Source organism: Juglans regia, chromosome 10 (assembly GCF_001411555.2).
Source record: "Juglans regia cultivar Chandler chromosome 10, Walnut 2.0, whole genome shotgun sequence".
Taxonomy (NCBI): Eukaryota; Viridiplantae; Streptophyta; class Magnoliopsida; order Fagales; family Juglandaceae; genus Juglans; species Juglans regia.
The window spans coordinates 36,393,672-36,413,446 of NC_049910.1; the positions used below are offsets into that span (position 1 = coordinate 36,393,672).

Genomic DNA, 19,775 nt, shown 5'->3' on the forward strand with positions numbered 1-19,775 from the left:
TAGCACGAACTTAAGGGCTATTTGTCTATGGGATGCGTGCAAGTTGCCACGTCATGGTCTAACATTTCCTCCTGTAAAATATGTTTTGGGTTGGGCCCGGTCCACATTTCAGTTTCCATTATCCAAAATGGGCTTTTTCGGGCCCGATAGTATAGCTTGGTCCATAAGCAATCGAATCATCATCCACCGTAGATAAATTTCAATTGCAGTCGAGCCGGGACGGCGAAGCAGCAGTAGCTAAGAAGTTTAGCCGAGAAGCGAAAATGGAGGACGATGCGGAAATATATGACGGGATCAGAGCCCAGTTCCCTATGACATTCGGCAAGCAATCCAAGCCTCAAACCTCTCTCGAAGCCATTCACAGCGCCACTCGTCGCACCGCCACCGCGAACCTTCCAGAAAACCTACCCCCATCCCCTTCCTCCTCCGCCAACCAGGCCAAAGACCTCCCTTCTATTTCCTCCTCCTCCAAAGTCTGGCTCACCTCCCTCCGTAGCTCCAAATCCGCCAACCCTAACCCTGAATTTTCGAGCAACGGAGGGTCCGCAACCGACGAAGCTGGATTAGTTGGGCCACCTCGGCCTCCGGTGTATCCGAATTCGGATGAGGATGAGGATGAGGATGGAGGCGTGATGATTGGTCCGCCGAGGCCGCCGCCGGCCCAATCAGGTTCCGACGATGAGGAGAAGGAGGAGATGATTGGACCGCCGAGACCGCCTCCTGGACTGAATGTGGGCGATTTAGGTTCGGACGAAGAAGAGGAGGAGAATCGGTACCGGATTCCGCTAAGTAATGAGATTGTTCTCAAGGGACACACCAAGGTGTTTCTTTTCACCTCCCCCTCTATAATTTTCTTTTCCGATAGCTCGCACATATCCAATAGAAAAAGCAAAAATGAGATTAAGCTGATTGAATCCCGTATATGTAAAATATAATATTTATTTGGAGTGTTGTGCGTCGTTTCGAGTTTAGGCGAATAGCTGGTACTGAGAACTTGGTTCTTTTTCATCTTTTGACAGGTTGTTTCAGCTCTTGCAGTTGACCACTCTGGCTCTAGGGTTCTTTCCGGCAGTTATGACTATACAGTACATATGTATGATTTTCAAGGAATGAATTCTCGTCTGGCTTCATTTAGACAGCTTGAACCATCTGAAGGCCATCAAGTTCGTAATCTTAGCTGGAGTCCGACGGCAGATCGTTTCTTGTGTGTGACTGGCTCAGCTCAAGCAAAGGTATTAGACACCATCTTTTTTCTTTTGTCATTGCTTAAAGCTGTCGTCTATGGGGGACAAAGCTCATGTTGGTGTTCCTTGTCCTTCAGATTTATGACAGGGATGGACTTACTCTAGGTGAGTTCGTTAAGGGGGATATGTACATTCGTGATCTGAAGAACACCAAGGGCCACATATCTGGGTTGACTTGGGGAGAGTGGCACCCTAAAAATAAGGAGACAATACTATCGTCGTCAGAGGATGGATCACTTCGTATATGGGATGTAAATGACTTCAAAAGTCAGAAGCAGGTTTGTCTTATTTTGTTACCGGGGAATGATGCCATGCATTTGTCAATGATCTTAACTTAAAAAGCTGACTAGGTTTTGCTCGATCTATTTCTCTCTTATTTTCTTGAAACGTTTTACACAAACGTCTGGCGGCCTTGAATGAATAATCATGTTTTGCACACATTGGCCCAAGTGATTCCTATATCATTCATAATTTGGTAATTCATGCAAGCAGATTATTAAGGGAGGTGGGGAGTTGCTCCATCCTGACCTCCCTCATTCTGCCGTAGTTTGATATGCAACCAGGAAATTAAGTGACCTTAAACTAAATGCTTGAGTTATTCATATTGTAGGTCATAAAACCAAAACTTGCAAGGCCTGGAAGGGTGCCAGTTACCACATGCACTTGGGATAGTGAAGGAAAATGCATTGCTGGTGGCATAGCAGATGGTTCTATACAGGTACTAGTTGCTTTTCTCCTTTTATATTTGATAAGTAATTCATTTTTTTTACCTATCAAAAATAGAAAAGTAATTCAAATTTTATTGAAGGCATAGGGGCATAGAGGGGCACAACCCAAGCACATTTATTTATTTTTTGATTAGTAAGAAGGAAATAGGAAGTATTTACCAAAGAAGGACATAGGAAGTATACAAAAGGATAAAACCCACTAGCAAGAAGAAGAAGAGCAAAATTCCCTAAAATTTTATAGGCTGGAAACTCGATGGCTGTTGTGAGTATTTTTCCGAGCATAGAGAATGTTGAACGTTATGGCTTTTAGTCGGTTGCTGTCCTCTCACAGTCTTCAGAAGTTCAGGCATTGCTTTCTTTCCAAACTTCTGAGTTTCTGCAGTCGCGACAAGGATTTTGCTTTGCCAACATATCAACAGGTCTACCACTCTCTGGGGACCCATTCCAAATGTGCTAATTTCTTGTTTCTCTCTTGATAGCTTGGTGCCAATTGATTGCAATAGGATAGAATTATCTACGTTCTCTTGGTGTTTGCATTGTGATAACCGATTGTTATGGTGTGGACCTTTGCCACAATGGACTTTGCATCAGCTTCTTTTCACATTGGGTGCTCACTTTATTTTTCAGATATGGAATCTTAAGCCTGGATGGGGAAGCAGGCCAGACATATATGTTGAAAACAGTCATTCAGATGATATTTCTGGTCTTAAGTTCTCTAGCGACGGGCGACTTCTACTGTCAAGAAGCTTTGATGGTTCACTGAAGGTGATAATAGACATGTTCAGAGACTGTTTCTATTTACATTCCATCAAATTTGTAGCTGTTATGTATATCTACCTAGCTCGTTTTGTCCTTGTAATTTGTGAAATGCATGTCAGGTTTGGGATTTACGCCAAATTAAAGTGCCGCTTAAGGTGTTTGAGGATCTCCCAAACCACTATGCTCAAACTAATATTGCATTCAGTCCAGATGAGCAACTATTCCTAACTGGAACATCTGTTGAAAGGGAGAGCACAACTGGGGGTTTGCTATGCCTTTATGATCGAGCCAAACTTGAGCTTGTTTCAAGGGTTGGGATATCCCCTACTTGTAGTGTTGTGCAGTGTACTTGGCACCCAAAGCTAAATCAGGTAAACATGATATAACATGCTTTATGGTACAATAACATTGTACAATCCTGATTCTTACATGCAGTACAGCAGCATGATTGTAGATCATAGTCATATAGTCCTCGTAAACTAATAAAACTTCTGTTCCCAAGCAATTTTGTTGGGAATAAGTAAAGCTTTTGTTGACTTGGATTGCAGCTTTTGCCTTTTTTTATGAAATCTATATTACTAAAAAGAAAAGAGCGTGAAAACATACTGATTTTCATCCATGTTTTTCTTTGTTTCTGAAGATCTTTGCAACGTCTGGGAACAAAAGCCAAGGAGGAACTCACGTATTATATGATCCAACCCTCAGTGAGAGGGGGGCTCTTGTGTGTGTTGCTCGGGCTCCAAGGAAAAAATCTGTTGATGATTTTGTGGCAAAACCTGTTATTCACAACCCTCATGCTCTTCCTTTATTTAGAGATCAGCCAAGTCGAAAGCGCCTTCGAGAGAAAGAATTGAAGGACCCGATGAAGTCCCACAAGCCTGAACTCCCTGTAACAGGACCAGGCTTTGGTGGAAGGGTTGGCGTGAGTGCAGGCAGCTTATTGACCCAATACCTTCTTAAGGTAATGGGTTATCCCTCTATAACATCTCTCTCTCTCTCTCTCTCTCTCTCTCAATATTTCATACTTCAAAATTTGAAAGTAGTGGTGGAGACTTATTCGAGTTCCATTGCAGCAAGGGGGTATGATCAAGGAGACATGGATGGAGGAAGATCCAAGAGAAGCTATACTAAAGCACGCGGATGCTGCAGAAAAAGATCCCAAGTATATTGCTCCAGCATATGCACAAACCCAGCCTGAGCCTGTTTTTGCAAAGTCAGACTCTGAGGATGAAGAGAAATGAGCTGATCGTGGTTCTTGATAGCTGCTGCTACCATCAGGGGAAGGCCGCCACCAAAGGAACTATGGCCGGCTGGGGTGGAAAATGTGAGAGCCCATAGCCTTGCACCTTCAACCCCCTGCTGTTTCATTGAAATGTTTTCGCAGCCATAGAAGATGTTTTAAATCTGCTCGCATCGAGGGGAGCCATGCCACTTTCCTTCAACCATGCTGGATCCGGGATCCCTATAATCTGGGATCAAATTCTCGACCGAGAAATGAGAATCTGGTAGTTGGTCAAAGCGGACTTCACAGGATTTGCTTCAAATAGTATTAGTGAGTGATAAAATAGAATAACAAGATTTTGCTGGAGCTTTCTTGAAGAAACAACATAACACTGGGCATGTACAATTATTTTTGTAGCGATTATTCTCTTCTATTTTCCGTGAACTCCCCGTGAACTCTCCATCTTTTTTTAAGGTTTCTTGACTAACTAAACTGTGTTGCAACTGGCAATTTTCTGTTTGATATCGAGTGGTATCTGGTGGGTCATCTACACTCGAGATGGAAAATACCAATTACCACGGTATTGCTGTTTTTTTTTTCTTTTTTTAATAAAAAAATTGTGGGTCTAGTTCTCGGCTTTAAAGAAGTGTTAAAAAAATTATAAGTAATGCTACAAGTAATCGTTGAATGTGTGTAAGTGTTGTGCGACTGCTTCGAAAAAGAGTAGAATTTACTATTAAAAAATTATTATTTTTTCATGTAAATTTTGTATTTATTCACTTTTTACAAAATAATTGTACGGTATTTACACACTCACGACTGCAATTATCATTTTTCTTTTTAACTTTTAAGTCTTGTTACCAATCCTTCTTTGGAAGCCCCTTGGACATACCATATTTGCAAGTTTATTCAAATGTTTTTTATGTTGCATGCTTCCCAAAGGAAAGACTTGAAAGGAAATGAGGATGTTACATGAATAATTGTTAAAAGTGAAATACATCGAAGACAATCATGCGATCAGGTAAAAGTAAAATTTTCTCATGGATTCTTTCAAAGTTATTTACAGAAATTTGGAGTGAAGCGAAGCTATATAATAAGCCCAAAATGAGATCCACCATAAAGATTGGGATCATGATCCTTTCTGCTAGGCATTACAACGGGTATTAGTGTGTGGTATTTGGAATTTTACTTCAAGTATTATGTTACAAAGTCATTGTTACAAGCTTCAGCTATGTGGCAGTTCAACTAGTCATTCAGACTGATAGAATCTTTGTTTGTACCTATGAGTTTTGAAGTGTTACATTGCTACTAACAGGATTGAGTTAAGTGTACCCATTCTCAAATCTGGACAAATGAGAGTCTGATAGAACTGTGAACAGTTGTGTATCTACAAATAGCTGCAAAACCCAAACAATGAATTCATAAGCAATAAAATAATCGACTTAACAACTTGCTAGCAACCTAAAAATGAAGATTGTAGATTTAAATGTACTCAATTATTGATCCAATTAAGTCATTCAAATTCAACTTTAATTTTTGACAAGTTTTGAGTCAGAAATAGATATCAATCCAGTGGAAACATCACTGATCCAAAAACTGAACTTAATGGCGAGTATCCAAGTTACAACTGAGAAAAATCAATGAACTTGTCAGTCCAGTTTTCCAGTGCTTGAGCAAACATGTAGTTTCTGCAGGAAAATAGGTAACCAAAATGCTCTATTTGTTTTCTAAAAATAAATGGTTCACAAATCTTCAAGATGTATCTCTGAACATTAGCACAGAATCAAGCATATTTTTTCCCTGGGCAGAGACATGTGAACTCATGTCCTTCAACATGAAATTATCCAAGTTTTTAATCCTACAGAAATCGTAGTCCCCTCTCAGTCGAGAATTGCTATGACTATATAATTTCACCTTAATGATGATCTATCACTTGCTGAGACCTAGCCATCCACCTCTTAGCCACTACATCCAACGAAAGAGCTCTTAGCATGTTATGATGGTGTGTGTCTTCGACTCAACCCATTAAATTTGATCATAGGCATTCAAATAAGCCCCACATTAAATAACAAGAGCTTCAGTCCTTCTCAGGGGCTTGGGGCTCTGCCTCAAGTATCTAAAATGAATTGAATTTACCTGACCCAACCTGACTAGGGAGGATCAGAATTAGATTAAAATGTGCGTATCTCATTGAGTTAGGATGTGTTAGAAATAGGTAGCCGATGTAAATAATTGGGTTTTCTAGCGGCTTTTGCCTGCTGATGTAGTCCAAAGGCTAAACCATGTAAATTGCACTGCCCGTCATCTTATAAAAAGTTACTATATTGTGGATAAGTATCACCAATTCACAAGAATTTGGGCCATGACACTGTGTTCCATATATTGCTGGTGAAGACTCATGATGATGATTTCATCACTTCCATACTTAAGCTAAATAAATGCACAAAGTTATGCCTCATTTGGCTAGATGTTGCCAATCCTTCCATAGGAAATTACTAAACTGCTTTTACACTGTGAAATCACCACTTGTCCTAAAAGTTTAAATTGATGGGAATGGATAGATTTTATTATTTATATCATATCTTTAACACTTTCCCTCACGTGTGGGGTGGACTCTCTCTCAATGAGTGTCCCAACACATGGAATATTTAATTAAATGGTGTATAATGTAGAGTGAGGGTTCGAACTCAGGACCTCTACTCTGATACTATGTGAAATCACCACTTATCTCAAAAGCTTAAGCTGATGGGAAGATGTAAATTTTATTGTTTCTATCATATTCTTAACATACACAATAGAACAAACTTGCAATTATAGTGAAGAACACAAAATTACCTTGATAAATGGTTTGTCCCTACCAGGAAAGGAATCAATAAAGCTATCTTTAAGAAGTAAAGATACCTGGAAGGTAACCAAAGATTTAGATGTCAAAGAAGCATAACAAGCTAGTCTCTCCACAGTATTTGCTGTGTTTCATGGAAAGTTTACGGAAATGTCAGTGGATAATGAGTTTAGTTACTCTAACCCTGTCATTGTTTGACTCTACACTAGTTATTGTATAAGACCTCAGATCTGAACAAAGTGACTCCAAGTAGCGCCTCATGACATTCAAAAACTCAGCTGCAGCTTCAGCCTGCAAATTGATACTACAAAGATTAATTGCTGCCTAAAGGAAAAGACATGAAGATCAAACTATCCTATATAAGGTAGATACTAGATATAAGGTAGTAAGATGTTGAAAAAAGGAGGAAAATGCAAAGGCATTTCAGTGCTCGATGCTACAAAAATTTGGGTTTTAGCGTGGTAAAGAGCAAAGAACAAAATGATGAATTAAGTACGATCAGAAAAATTATAGTTCTAGAGTAGGGAAGATTGCAAGGAATAACAAAATTGCCCTCTGAAGCTACAAAATTTTCATAAAGCATATTGCAAAAATGTGAAAAAAATCTCAAAACTCCTATTTTTGTCAGTAATTTACAAAGTCGATAGGTTTTGTACCAAAGACTTCATCCTCCACTTTACTTTTTTCAAGCATTTATATGATAACAGATATAACTTTTATACATAATATATGTATATTATAGGGGCCGGCCATTAAAAGTACACTTCACAACTGGTGCAGGGAAGAAATCAGAGTCCTCCCCACACCCAGAAAAGTACACGATATGGGAATAAAAGTGATCACAGAATCCTCCAAAGGTCCTCCAGGGAATTGTGGTGGGGGTGGAGTATTGGGGATCATAGGGGCCGGATAAAGGCGGGTTTTTCCGCTCACTATGGGTTCGGAACCAACAACGAGGCTGAATTAAGAGCTTTACTTCAAGGGGTTCGGCTATGTAAAGAAATGGATTGCCGAAATATTATTTTGGAATGCGACTCTAAGGTAGTGGTGGATTGGGTGAAGAAGCGAGGCTGTAATTTATGGTATCTTTGGGATTACTGGGATTCCCTCCTTCAGGAACTAGATTGAGTTCAATTCCAAGTGGTGCACCAATTTAGAAAAGGCAACCAAGCTGCAGACTATTTAGCAAGGAAAGGAGAAGAGGGTTTAAATTGGAATTTTTTTCCTGGGGATTGCATACCGAGGTTATTGAGGGGTATTATTAGATTAGATGCTTTGGGAATCCCAGCCATTAGAAGGTATTAGCTTTTGGGCTTTGTCGTGTTTTTTTAGGTATGTTTGAGGTTTTTACATAGAATTTTTTTTCTGGGGTTGGTTTTGGGTACTTGGCTTTGGGTTATTTTTTAGTGCTATATTCTGCAAACCCCAAGTGACATGATGTGTTCCACGGTATTCCTCTGCCATAAGTGAGGGTTTTTCAATAAACTTGGGACGGGGCTGGCTATGTGTGTGGCTACCGGCTCTTTTTTTTAAAAAAAAAAAGAAGTTTGTCATCATTAAATTCGTTTCAGATAAAAGTAAAGTAGAAGACAAGTGTAAGGATCTCTCAGAATCTTGATGCAGAATTTTAACCCAACAAGAAACAATAATGAAGCACCCATAACAAGTATCTTGGTGAATCCACGATGTCAAGATTCCTCATTGCCCACTTTCCATCAGTTGGGTACAAAATGGTTGAATGATATTTCATAATTTGTAAGTTCTTGATAGCAGAATTAAGTGAACAAAGCAGTTAAAATTCAAACATGATTGCAGTTTAACTAATAAAGTGAAATTCTTGCTCTGAAGTTCAGGATAATTTAGCTATTTTCTATCATAGTTCTGGTATTTCTATTAATGCCACCTGATGCAGTTTCTAACAACAAAAACAAGCAGACACGGAAGATGAAACATCAAATTCTATGAGTGTGGAATAGAATAATAACCTGCACTTCATTGCACCTATAAACGGGATGCCTCTTAGCAGTTGAACTTTCATGTGACAGTCTAGCATGGATTGGCCCCAGTTCAGAAACAAGCTCTTTATGCCGGGGAAGTGTTGGCAAATAACACATTTTCACCTGCTCAAACAAAAAGGCAACACAGAATATATTAAACTTAATAAAATCGAAAAAATTCAAACAACAATTAACTTAAATATATTGGAAAAAGATATTCCATAAATATGTTTTTAAGACCACTGCAAAGATCTTCGACTTCCTTACTCAAATTGATGATTGTTGTGACACGTGATACATGTACATGATGAAAACAAGTGATACAGTACTATCAAAGTGGGGCACTAGGAAAGCAAATCAAATATATTTTTCTTAGTTTGCTTTCTTTCTACTATGCAAGTACTTGGTATTCTGCACTACAAATAAAACATGATAAGCCCCAAAGATTTACTGTTAGATTTGGTATATGGCTGGGTAACAATTCCAGCCTACACAATTAAAAACGACCTTCCCCATTATGTTACTGAAGACAATATACTTCTCAATTAGTGATGTACAATAAAAGAACAACGGAGAATGCTCCAAGGCCCTAACCAACCTGGTCCTTGAGAACATTAACATGAACAAGATTTGATGTTTTCATCTTCAAATCAGTGTGTATACGTTGTACACCAACCTGAAAAAAGTAACATCAAAAGACAACGTTGAAACAGTGATACAATTATCTAATAAGCTTGGAATTGGGGACCCTAAATTCTCTGTGAACTATGAAAATATGTTTTGGTTTTATACATAATAATACTACACAAACTCACAAAGCACAACATCAATCCAAGAGACTCAAGCATATAAGTTCTTGGACGACTTTTCACATAATAGACACCTCGAATCAATTTTTTTTGTAATAATTTAATGAAAAACCTTTGTAGTTGGGCCATTGCTGCTGACCTTAATGGCCTGGATCTACATGATTTTCTTGTCTCTATTACGCCTACATAGTTAGGGCATACCTTTGTAATGCACTTGGCTATGCCTATTCATTGATTAATAAAATTTGTTTACCTATTAAAAAAAAAAAGAAAAAAAAAAAGAAGAAGAACAACTTGCCAATAGAGAAGTTGAACTTGCTTCAGAAACTCTTGAAAGAAAGTACTACACGAGTAATTCTAGTTGAATTAGTTAAAACGCTCACAATATAAGGAACTGGAGCATCAAGAAAATCAAGCATCCTGCCTGGGAGAACCTGGAAAAATCAGTAGAAACCTAGTGTCAAGAGTAAGCAAACCGAAACTGGAAATACCTAACCCCATGTAAAAATACATTTAAGACACAATTTCCCACAAACACTTCCAAAACAGTTTGTGTGTGTGTGCGCACGTGCTTGTGTGTGTGTGAGAGAGGGAGAGAGAGAGAAGCAACTTACCTCATAAAAGTACAAAATATGAAGTTTAGGCTCATTTATTTATACTGCCAACTTCTGTTTCTAAAAACAGGAAACATTCCTTTACACTAATTTCTAAAAACAGGAAACATTCCATTTCCAGTTTTCAGAAACTAGAAAGTATTTTTGGCGTCAAGGCATGGTGGCAAGCTTGGATGTGTTAAACAATTGTTGTGGCACTATGGTGGTAGTAGAAACCTAGAGTCGATGGTTGGGAAGACAACAGTGATATTGTCGACGCCAGTAACAGTACCAGTGGTTAGGTGGAGTGGTGCTTCTTGTGAATGGCGTTAAAAATATTTGCCATTTTTCATGGAAAAGAAAAACTTTTGGATACCAACAATGAACGATAGTATTCTTTTCAATTGCTGCCCCTTTTAACAGAACAAGAAATAGAAAGGGCAAAGTAATCAACAACTATAAGTAACTAAATTAACATAAAAGTTCATGCTTTGGATGTTATCCCCATCAAAGGAAATCCTTGCATTATTGCAGGGTGATAATAAAAATAATATTAACCTAAAAGGTTTCGAAACACTTGCAGAAAAATCAAGACATTGAAATTTCTTTATACTTCTTTGATAAAGGGAGTAGAAACGCAAACTTTTCAAAATCCTTTCGAAAACCTTCGTTTTCTAGCTGAAAATGTTAAAATAGCCTGAAAATACCGGTAAAGAATGTCCAACCATCACTAAGAATGACCAATCCCATCCCCTCTCTCTCTCTCTCTCTCTCTCTCTCTCTCTCTCTCTCTCTCTATGAAACATGGTGTACAGATCTTATGTTTTAAGGCATATGTCTCGCCTTGAAGAACTTAAAACACCTAATTGTAGACAATTCCCTTCAACAAAAAGTAAAGCAGATTAAACAATTTTTACCAACTGATCAGAAACTTTATGTTTAAAAAATATTTCAGAAAGAAATGATCGTATGTGTTATGCCTAATTTCAAGGTTTTAGCTATATCCAAAATGCTTTTGATCGATAATTGATCTGAAAAATACAAAAGTGCTGATTGAATTGCATCAAACTTACAGGAAGCAATAAACTCTGCCACTGAAATGGACGGATCATGGGAATAAAAGACAACACTATAGCTGATAGAACACCCTGCATAATTTTAATTGTGTCAAAGCATAAACCAAATAAGAAAAATAGGAAATTGATGCAAGTAAACAACGAAGTATAAAGCATGGTCACAAGCAAATATTGATTTATGGGTTGAGAATTGTTTCTGGTAACGCAATAACCTACCAGATTTGGGCACACTACAACCACTTGTTTTTCCAATAATACTCCTGCAACCAATGTCAAAACCTGAAACAAACACCATTTATCATATTCTTGACACAACAAAAGGGCCAGTGCTAAAGTTATAATGTCAAAAAATCACTTATCCAAAAAAACTTAATCGAATAAGAAGAGATGGGTTTAATCATATGATCTATGTTCTAACATGTGCTCTCCCAAGTGCGGGTCAGATTATCCCTTAATAAGTGGGATCAACTCATTTGATACTTAATTAAAATGTGGCAAAGGGTGTAGTCAAGGGTTTGAACTCAAGAGTTCTACTTTGATAACCATTTTAAATCACCATTTATCCTAAACACTTAAACTAATGGAAAGAGGTGAAATTAATCTTATAATTTATATTTTAATAAGTATATGGCTCAAGTACTAGAACAAAGGCCTATCTATCATGTGAATAAAAAATAAAATGTTGGACAGCATTAAAAGTAGAAAAAGTTGATTAACAATCACATACCGTCAACGTCAACAAAAGCTTGATCTATTGTTAGAGTTCATTTCTCTCGTCATTTCTTGAAAAGTAGCATATATCTCGTCGATACACCTTAATTAGCCAACAAGTAGGCTTAGGCTGGCTCTTGCACCCTGACTTTTGCAATTTTGGATTTATTTATATCATAAAGAAAGCCATCAGGCATTAATTGCATCTCACAAAATGTGATACAATATTATTTAATGCATCAGGCATCCAAAACTGTTTCCATATATTTAAAAACTGGTTTACAATTTTGCATTGTAACAATGATGATAATTCAAACATATTGAAGGGCTACTTTTAATATTGTTTCAACAACCTTTATAGGTTCTTGAGTAATGTCTGTGTTTTTTAAAGGATTTCTACCTTTTTAACAAATTTCAGAAAATATTGATCAAAAGAAGAAAAGTCCAAGACAGGGTGACAAGTCCAAGACATGTTTTCAAAGAACTACTCAAGGCAGAGTCTGGAAAATAAGAACACTTTTTAAATCAAGCCAAGACAATCATGCTTACACTTTCAAGGGAGAGCACTTGACAAACAGTTGCAGTTGTCCATATAGATAGAGCAAGTGCTTCCTCAGCAGCCGCCAACTTTGCATTGACCTTTTATTAAGTTCAGTAATATGGAGAATGTAAAAATGAAGGAGCAAAGGCTATGAATATACTACAAAGCATTGAAACCACCTAGGGAGTGGAGTGTCCCCGTGTCCAACAGACACTGGCATTAGGCATATCTCCAGCACATGTCAGATTCATGTTCACACGTATTTTAAAAGAATCTCAAAAAGGTGTATTGAAATCTTCCAAAGTATAAATTGGGCATGACTTGAACACATTAAAACCGTTATTAAATTAGGGTTTTGGGTAGATATTAACGAAGGAGAAGGACTGCTTTAAAATTACTGAAACAATGAGAAACCTGATTCAGGTTTATCTTTCCATTTGAGAGAAAAAGAGAGGAGTGTTTAACTCCAAGAATCGACCTCAGCTTTCACCTATGTTTTACAAATAAATGAACGATTGAAGACATGATCACTCGAATTGTGTGAGTGGGGTGCGGTGTCGTGTTCGTGTTTGTGCTTCCAAGATGAACCAAAGAAATACCTCAGCAGCTTCAAGTGAAACTAAATTATTTTCGTGTAAGCCAAAGGTAGAAATTGGAGGTCGCCTATACTCAATAGCCTGTAAATGCTCAAGAGGCTGAAAAACTAATTCACTTCCTTGTGCAGGAAGAGGCAGAGAATGATATCCACAAACTATTTGTAGCAAATCGTTTTTATTCTCCTGTCCAAGGACACCCAGGAAAAAAAAAAGCAACAAGAATGATCAAATGACAATAATACTACCACCCACATTGATAAAATGCATAAACATGGGCAACTAAGTTAAACTAACCTTAGCCCATTCCATCATTAAGTCATCCCCAAAATCCTTAACCCCATTTGCAAAAGTTTCATCATCATTATCCTCTGATGCAATGCTTCTAACTGGACTGCCAAAATTAGAAAGATATTATTGGCGTTATACCAGAGATTCAAAGAAAAGAAGTTTACTAAATATAAAAAATGATGCATAGATATCAAAGATGAAGTCCATCCTTAGGACAAAGGTGATATAATATTAACTTCAATGAAAATTGTGTAGATTTATCAAGTACTAGCCATGTGAATAAATAAGAATATTATTAAAAAAGGCGAAGCCAAGTACACGGGACATATACAAGAGCAGCACCTATGCATGAGTGTCTAAAGATACGAGGAACTAGCCATGTGCGTATAATATCTGAAAAAGATATAGTGAACAATATTCCACCGAGTTTAGTCTTATCTATAATGAAATAGCACAGCAAATAGTAAGATACAATAACTCTACCACCTGAATAAGGATTCAGAACTCCCAAGACGCTCCAGTGCGGGATTCCTAGAGGAGAATGATGTCCCTACCTCTGGAGAAGCTTGACCATTTTCATAGCATCCACACATTTTTTCCAAAGGTTCTGATTGAGTTTCTGAGGCCTCAAAAGCACACTCATCAGAATGCCGTGAATTCTTACTACCATCTTTGTCTATTTCCCTAACTAGGCTAGAATCTGACGCCTCACTGATGGTAACACTTTCAGGGGACTGAGGTTCCCACATCCTCAATGGAGAAGGTGGGATCTCATCATCGGGCATAATTCCTGCAGCAGCTGCAGTTAGGACCAGCTCACTATCAACAGGTATGGCAGAAGCCATCCAATCGTTAAAGGACTCCCTTTCAGTGGAATCAACATTCCCATTTGTTTGATCATGTAATTTTGTTACCGAAGGAACATAATCACTGAGAGTCAGTTCACTAACAAACTTCGTTATTCGATTCAGACGCTCCTGTGCAATGATACTGCATCCAGACAAGAAAAAATCGTACTTTCTGTGTGAAAATTCATGACAGCCAATGCTTGTGGGATTTGAACGAGTTTCAGCTAACCTGTTCAACATCTCAAAGTGTAACTCAAAGAACGGAACTCTCGTAAGCACACAATAGCAGCGAGGAGCAGAAACCAAAAAACGCCTGCATCCTCCAGATGGATGAGAAGGAGATGATGAGATGCCTAAGATACCAGGTGGCCTCTGAACAATTTCAGGAACGTGTAAACAAACGCCATAAAGTGTTGCATTGTTTGCCACCTGATCAAGGGCACATGAAATTCTTCAGCTACCACCTACCCAAGATTCTTGCATAAACCATTGTGCTAAAAATCAAATGGATTCAAACTAGGGAATGACAAAAATTATAATGTGCAGCAAAAGATCCTATTTTCTTTTTTCTTTTTTTCCAAAAGATAAGAAGATCATACATTTTTTTTTTATAAGTAGATAAGAAGATCATACATTTGTCATTTCTTTTAATAAAATATCAATACATATATATTACTCCATCTTCAAAAAATAAATGCTTTCCTTTTACTTTGGCACATCCCAAAATAAGGGAATTCGAAGCACTCATCACTTTATGAGTTATCCACATCTCAAATATGAAGTAAATGGATTTTTCAGAAGACTACAGTAAATATTGCTTTTCATTGACAATTGTGCTACTTGGAATTAAGAAATACAAATTTTGGATTGGTGGGTATTTAAAAAGCAAAAGCACGATAAATAATACATAAATTCATGAATGAGAAAAAGTGTACACAACAAGAAACAGAGAAATGCAAATGCATAAAGAAAATCATTTCATAGGATTAAAACAAACAAAGTGGATTAGAAATGATTTCCTTAATAACGGCAGCACAATGTCATAATCCAAGACGTGTAAATCAATCTCAAAATAAATGAGTTGTCAAGGCTACATAAATAGCATACTGTGAAAGTAACAGAACAGTTCAGTTATACTAATGACAGAGTGGAAAAAATACAAAGAGCAACACTTACCTTAAGTGAAAAAACAAACGCTAAATCATCTCTGTTTAAATGCTCCTGTTGAGAATATCAGTAATGAAAGCATCATTTATTTGGTGAAGGATATTAACACCTTAAAAGAAAAGGTTTAAACACTCATATTTAATGGCGATAAAACATAGAAGTGAAATACAAACTTGAAATAATTCTACAAGAAGATTGCAAGAAAAGATTATCTAGATTGTCATATACCTGACAAGAATGACTCTGTAGTGACAGATAAAAGAAAATGTTAAAATACCCATATCAAGTGAAGACAACAAAAGGAAGATAACAAAAAATAATAAATAAACTCCCAGAGCATAAGGCATCTTTAAAATATAAAAAGAATCCTCATCAAGTGAAGTACAAGAGAGCTGCAACGAATTGAAACCGGGAGATGAAGTTTTGAGAAGCCCCATTTTCATTTCCTCCAGAAGATTACAACCTTTGACTCAAAGGCAAAAGCCTCCTCCTTTACGTCTCCAACCAAATAATCCACATAAAAAAGGATGGCATGGGTCTTCAAGCAACAATATATTCAGATCCATATATGCAGATCTTTTTTTTTTTTTTTTTTTGGGGGGGGGATAAGTATAGGCAGATCTTCAACAAATGAGGAATTGGGGATGAAGAAGCAAAAATAACACATATGGGGGGAAAATGGAGTAACCATTCTCTTTTGTTTTTTAATTTATAGCACCTTCTGTATAAACTATGGAATTGCAATGTCTAAAACTTGAAACAGACAAACTTATCAAAAAAAATGACGAAGAAAATGTTATTGTGCCTCTAATGGGAGAGTACAACCTTGAAAAAAAAAAACACCTCAAGGCACTCTTGAAGCAAAAGCTGACTTAGCCGTTGGCACATGAAAGCTGATTACACTAAGACCAAGCAATGGCACCAGCTAAGAGTAATTTCGTTTCATTCTAGTATCATCTCTTAAACTTCCAAGATTTCCTCCGATTTAAAAGCAATGTGACTTTGAGGTGTACGAGTAGAGAAAAAAGTTGATGAATATAGAGGAAGAAAGGAAAAAGAAAGAGAAAGATAGAGCTCCAGGGTTCTCCATATGTCTGAGTAAGTATACTTCACCACATATATTCTGACGACTAACGTATTGCTAACATTATATTCTTTGAAGATAACATATATCTTAACTGAAAGAAGATGATAAGGAACTATAGATGTGACAAATGTGGGAACTAATGATAGCACAGAACACAACACTTTTTTGGCTTACCTGTCCATAAACAAGTTCATTTAGCTCACTTAGCGATGGACTCCTCTCTATCAAACGTGCCTGTAGTATAACAATCCTTGAATAAAAAAAGTGTTGAAAATAGAAAGAATAACATTGAGTTTTAAATTCGCCTAAATTTGGTAAACATCACACCTTAACCCCACCAGGAAAACAGAAGTCAGCTAGATCTTTCAGACGCATTGCTAACCTTCTTCCGGGAGGATACTTAAAAAGTACCTGTAGATCCCAAACGGGAAAAAAGAATAATAAAAGATAAAACCATAGTAGTATATGTTAGCCAATTTGTTGCCAAGGCAAAATGTATCTCAGCCAATATAAGATGAGGACCAAAATATACCATTGTTCAATATATCCTCACAGTAGAAGAGGAATGGAAAAAAAATTAACAAATGGAAAAGAAAAAAAAAATCAATTATGGCCAATTAAATGTAGCCAGAAAATTCACTGTCCACTGAAATCATTGCCATCTGCTCCAGAATATCAAATGGGTTTTAGTCACAAGGAAAAAAACAACACAGAATAAATACGATGAAAATGTTTCCTTTTCTTCTCTTTTGCAAGCTAATATAGATGTTATAAAGAGATCATGAAGGCATAAATGTGCAAGAATTAGCATGACCCAGTACATATCAGATCGTATATTGTTGAATATAGAAAAGAAAGAGTCTGAGAAAAGGATTCAATCAAGCAGTCAACCTGAGGTTCCAGCATTGGAACTGAGGACGCCCGAGGATGCAGCATTTTAAAATCTAATAATTCAGAGTTTGCCATTTCTGACTCCCATTTCTTATTTTTAACAAATGCATCCTCCACAACCTCAAGATTAGCATCTGGATGAAGCCCCGCAATAATAAAGTGTTCAAAAAGTGAAGTAGGCTTTTTATATTTTATATGTTCCTGCAATAGCATGCACAGATATGTTACTTGGATAGGCAGATTAAAAAAATGAGATTTTTGGCATAAGAAAAGATTAAAAGACGTAAATAAAGCCATCAGAATGAGCACTCTCACAACATAGAAAGGCATGGATCAAATCCTCAATACGCATGAGTAATGAACACTAATCGGTCTTGAAAATTTAAACTTCTACACATTTTTCTAAAACTTATCCTAGCACGAATCCCCAAATATGGATGCATCCCATTTCTCGGATCTTTTCAATTTTACTAGGAAGTTATTATTACGAATAAAAAAATAAGTCAAGATCTATCAACTTCCTGCATCGAAGGTCCCTCACACCAATTTAGCAAGCCACACTCCAAAGCATCACAAAATGCACAAGTTCTATACATTGCGGCATATATGAATATAGGAATGGCATTTATGGTGATCGCTACTTTAGCATCATCTAAGCCAAAAGATTGAACTTATTGTCCCAAGGCAGTGTCTCGACCATAACTAAACAAAAAACCTGTTTTATTCCCTGTCAGGCAGAATAACAACAGAATTCGAGAAGTGATCAAACTCCAGTTCCAGAATATATAAACGAACAAAAAACAACTTTAGTTGTAAACAAGCGAAGAACGAAAAGGAAACAAATTACTAGTCAGATGTCTGTGTTAACAGTTGATGTTCTCCTATCCAAACACAACCTTTCGATTTAAGTTTTTTGCAACCTCCGGAATCCGGATAAAATACAAAGTAAGTAACCAACCATGTGATTTACTTGAAAAAAAAAAGGCAGATAATAAGAAGCAATACCGGAGATTTTGTGTGAAGCTGATACCACTGGCGTTTTTGGTTTGCCAAGACCTCAGGATTGAAACTCCGCTTGTAATCTTCTTCACGATAATTGCTACTCCACTTCCAAGCCTTCTGCATCTGACTCTTCAATCTCTGAAAGCTATTATTACGTCTGTGAGCTGTAGTCACAACTTCACTTTGAGTGCGTCGGTGTCCCTGCCTCAGCCCAGGTCTTGGGAAGTTCGAATTACCCGAGTACACATTATGTAATGCTTCACCGGCCACTCTAAATGCCTCCTCGGATATATGCTGCAATACCAAGATCGGCGAAACAGACATCTCTTCTTGCACTTCATTATCGTCCTTTGTATCCATCTTTAAACGCTTATTAGCTCATCTAGATTCTAGTCATCTTTTTACGCTCATTCCACCGATAAATCACACCTTCAACCCCCTCGCACTAGACAACCCAAAGACCAGCATAACATTTAACACCCTTTCATTGAATTCGACCGATTCTATGCGATAACGACCAAATTACTAAAGCAGTCTCGAAGGAAAAATAACGTATGGTTTCGCTTTAATTCTTCGTGATCCTCAATTTTAGGAATACCCAGATCGAGAAAATATGAATTTATCTCCTGGACAAGGATTATAAAGGGATTCAAATGAGTTGATGCATTTAACGGAAAGCCTGTCAGCACAAGAACAAAAACAACGCAAAAATTACAAACACAATAATGCAGGGGCTAAAAGGAGGAAAAAAAAAATCAAGCGTTAACAGTTCCGTATATTTCATAATGTGAAAGATATCAAAGCATATAACCGAAGGCACGCATTAATGATGACCTAGCATTGAGATTCAAAAAAGCATGAAGAGATAAAATACCAGAATCTCATGAACATAGAGCAAAGAAAGCATAACAAAATATTCGAGATACAATGGAGAAATATTCTGTATCGCTTTTCGGTTTCTCGGGTCTTGTAAGGATAGAGAGAGACTAAAAATAGAAAGGTTTTTCCCAAAGGGAAGAGGAAGTTAGACAAGAGAGAAGGAGAAACTGTTGGCGAACTCTGCTTAGAACAACAGGGGAAAGGACGAGCTCGTTTTAAAAATAAAATGAAATTTAAATCCTCCGACAATGTTAAATAAAATTGAAATAAAAACAAAGCTATTTTATCCTCTTTAATAATTTAATTAATTTATATTAATTAATATGTAAAAATGATAAAATCCATGAAAAATATATCAATTCACAGCTTAGAAAATGAATGAAAATGTCTTATAATTTTTAGGATTAAAGTTTTAACCAAATTAGTATCTAACAGTTTTAGGATTTTTGGATCAATGGTTAAGTCTTTAATAATTGATATTAGAAAATAGACCAC

General features: G+C 37.1%; 2 protein-coding genes across 4 annotated transcripts; one reads left to right on the top strand and one right to left on the bottom strand.

The window, feature by feature from the left end:
- Positions 1-200: 200 nt before the first annotated feature.
- LOC108979750 (WD repeat-containing protein 70) lies at positions 201-4,472 on the top strand. Its single transcript, XM_018950493.2, has 8 exons — positions 201-821; positions 1,020-1,232; positions 1,322-1,522; positions 1,855-1,962; positions 2,600-2,737; positions 2,851-3,102; positions 3,372-3,692; positions 3,805-4,472. Exons 1-8 carry the CDS (start codon positions 264-266, stop codon positions 3,970-3,972), a joined length of 1,959 nt encoding a protein of 652 aa, XP_018806038.2. The 5' UTR covers positions 201-263; the 3' UTR covers positions 3,973-4,472.
- Positions 4,473-4,980: 508 nt separating this feature from the next.
- Positions 4,981-19,438, bottom strand: LOC108979749. 3 transcript variants are annotated; one of them, XM_018950490.2, is made up of 19 exons: positions 19,276-19,438; positions 18,405-19,027; positions 17,400-17,600; positions 16,836-16,919; positions 16,683-16,742; positions 15,431-15,475; positions 14,484-14,683; positions 13,893-14,396; positions 13,413-13,509; positions 13,122-13,301; positions 12,531-12,620; positions 11,487-11,549; positions 11,268-11,342; positions 9,985-10,035; positions 9,391-9,468; positions 8,781-8,915; positions 6,979-7,086; positions 6,789-6,854; positions 4,981-5,350 (listed from the first exon to the last, which is right to left on the bottom strand). In XM_018950490.2, the coding sequence occupies exons 2-19, from the start codon at positions 18,759-18,761 to the stop codon at positions 5,276-5,278; spliced, it is 2,469 nt and encodes an 822-aa protein (XP_018806035.1). In that variant the 5' UTR covers positions 18,762-19,027; positions 19,276-19,438; the 3' UTR covers positions 4,981-5,275. The 3 variants fall into 3 exon arrangements, with proteins under 3 accessions (XP_018806035.1, XP_018806034.1, XP_018806037.1); XM_018950489.2 differs by having other exon boundaries at positions 18,405-19,080; XM_018950492.2 differs by lacking the exon at positions 13,122-13,301 and having other exon boundaries at positions 18,405-19,080.
- Between the last annotated feature and the right edge of the window lie 337 nt (positions 19,439-19,775).

Excerpts from the sequence above, each read along its gene's own strand:
- LOC108979749 (XM_018950490.2), bottom strand. The coding sequence starts at position 18,761 with ATGGATACAAAGGACGATAATGAAGTGCAAGAAGAGATGTCTGTTTCG. Across the intron at positions 14,684-15,430 it reads CGTTTGTTTTTTCACTTAAG|GTGGCAAACAATGCAACACT; the intron begins GTAAGTGTTGCT and ends GCCCTTGATCAG. Across the intron at positions 9,469-9,984 it reads ATGCTCCAGTTCCTTATATT|GTTGGTGTACAACGTATACA; the intron begins GTGAGCGTTTTA and ends TACTTTTTTCAG.
- LOC108979750 (XM_018950493.2), top strand. The coding sequence starts at position 264 with ATGGAGGACGATGCGGAAATATATGACGGGATCAGAGCCCAGTTCCCT. Across the intron at positions 1,523-1,854 it reads ACTTCAAAAGTCAGAAGCAG|GTCATAAAACCAAAACTTGC; the intron begins GTTTGTCTTATT and ends TTCATATTGTAG. Across the intron at positions 3,103-3,371 it reads GGCACCCAAAGCTAAATCAG|ATCTTTGCAACGTCTGGGAA; the intron begins GTAAACATGATA and ends TTGTTTCTGAAG.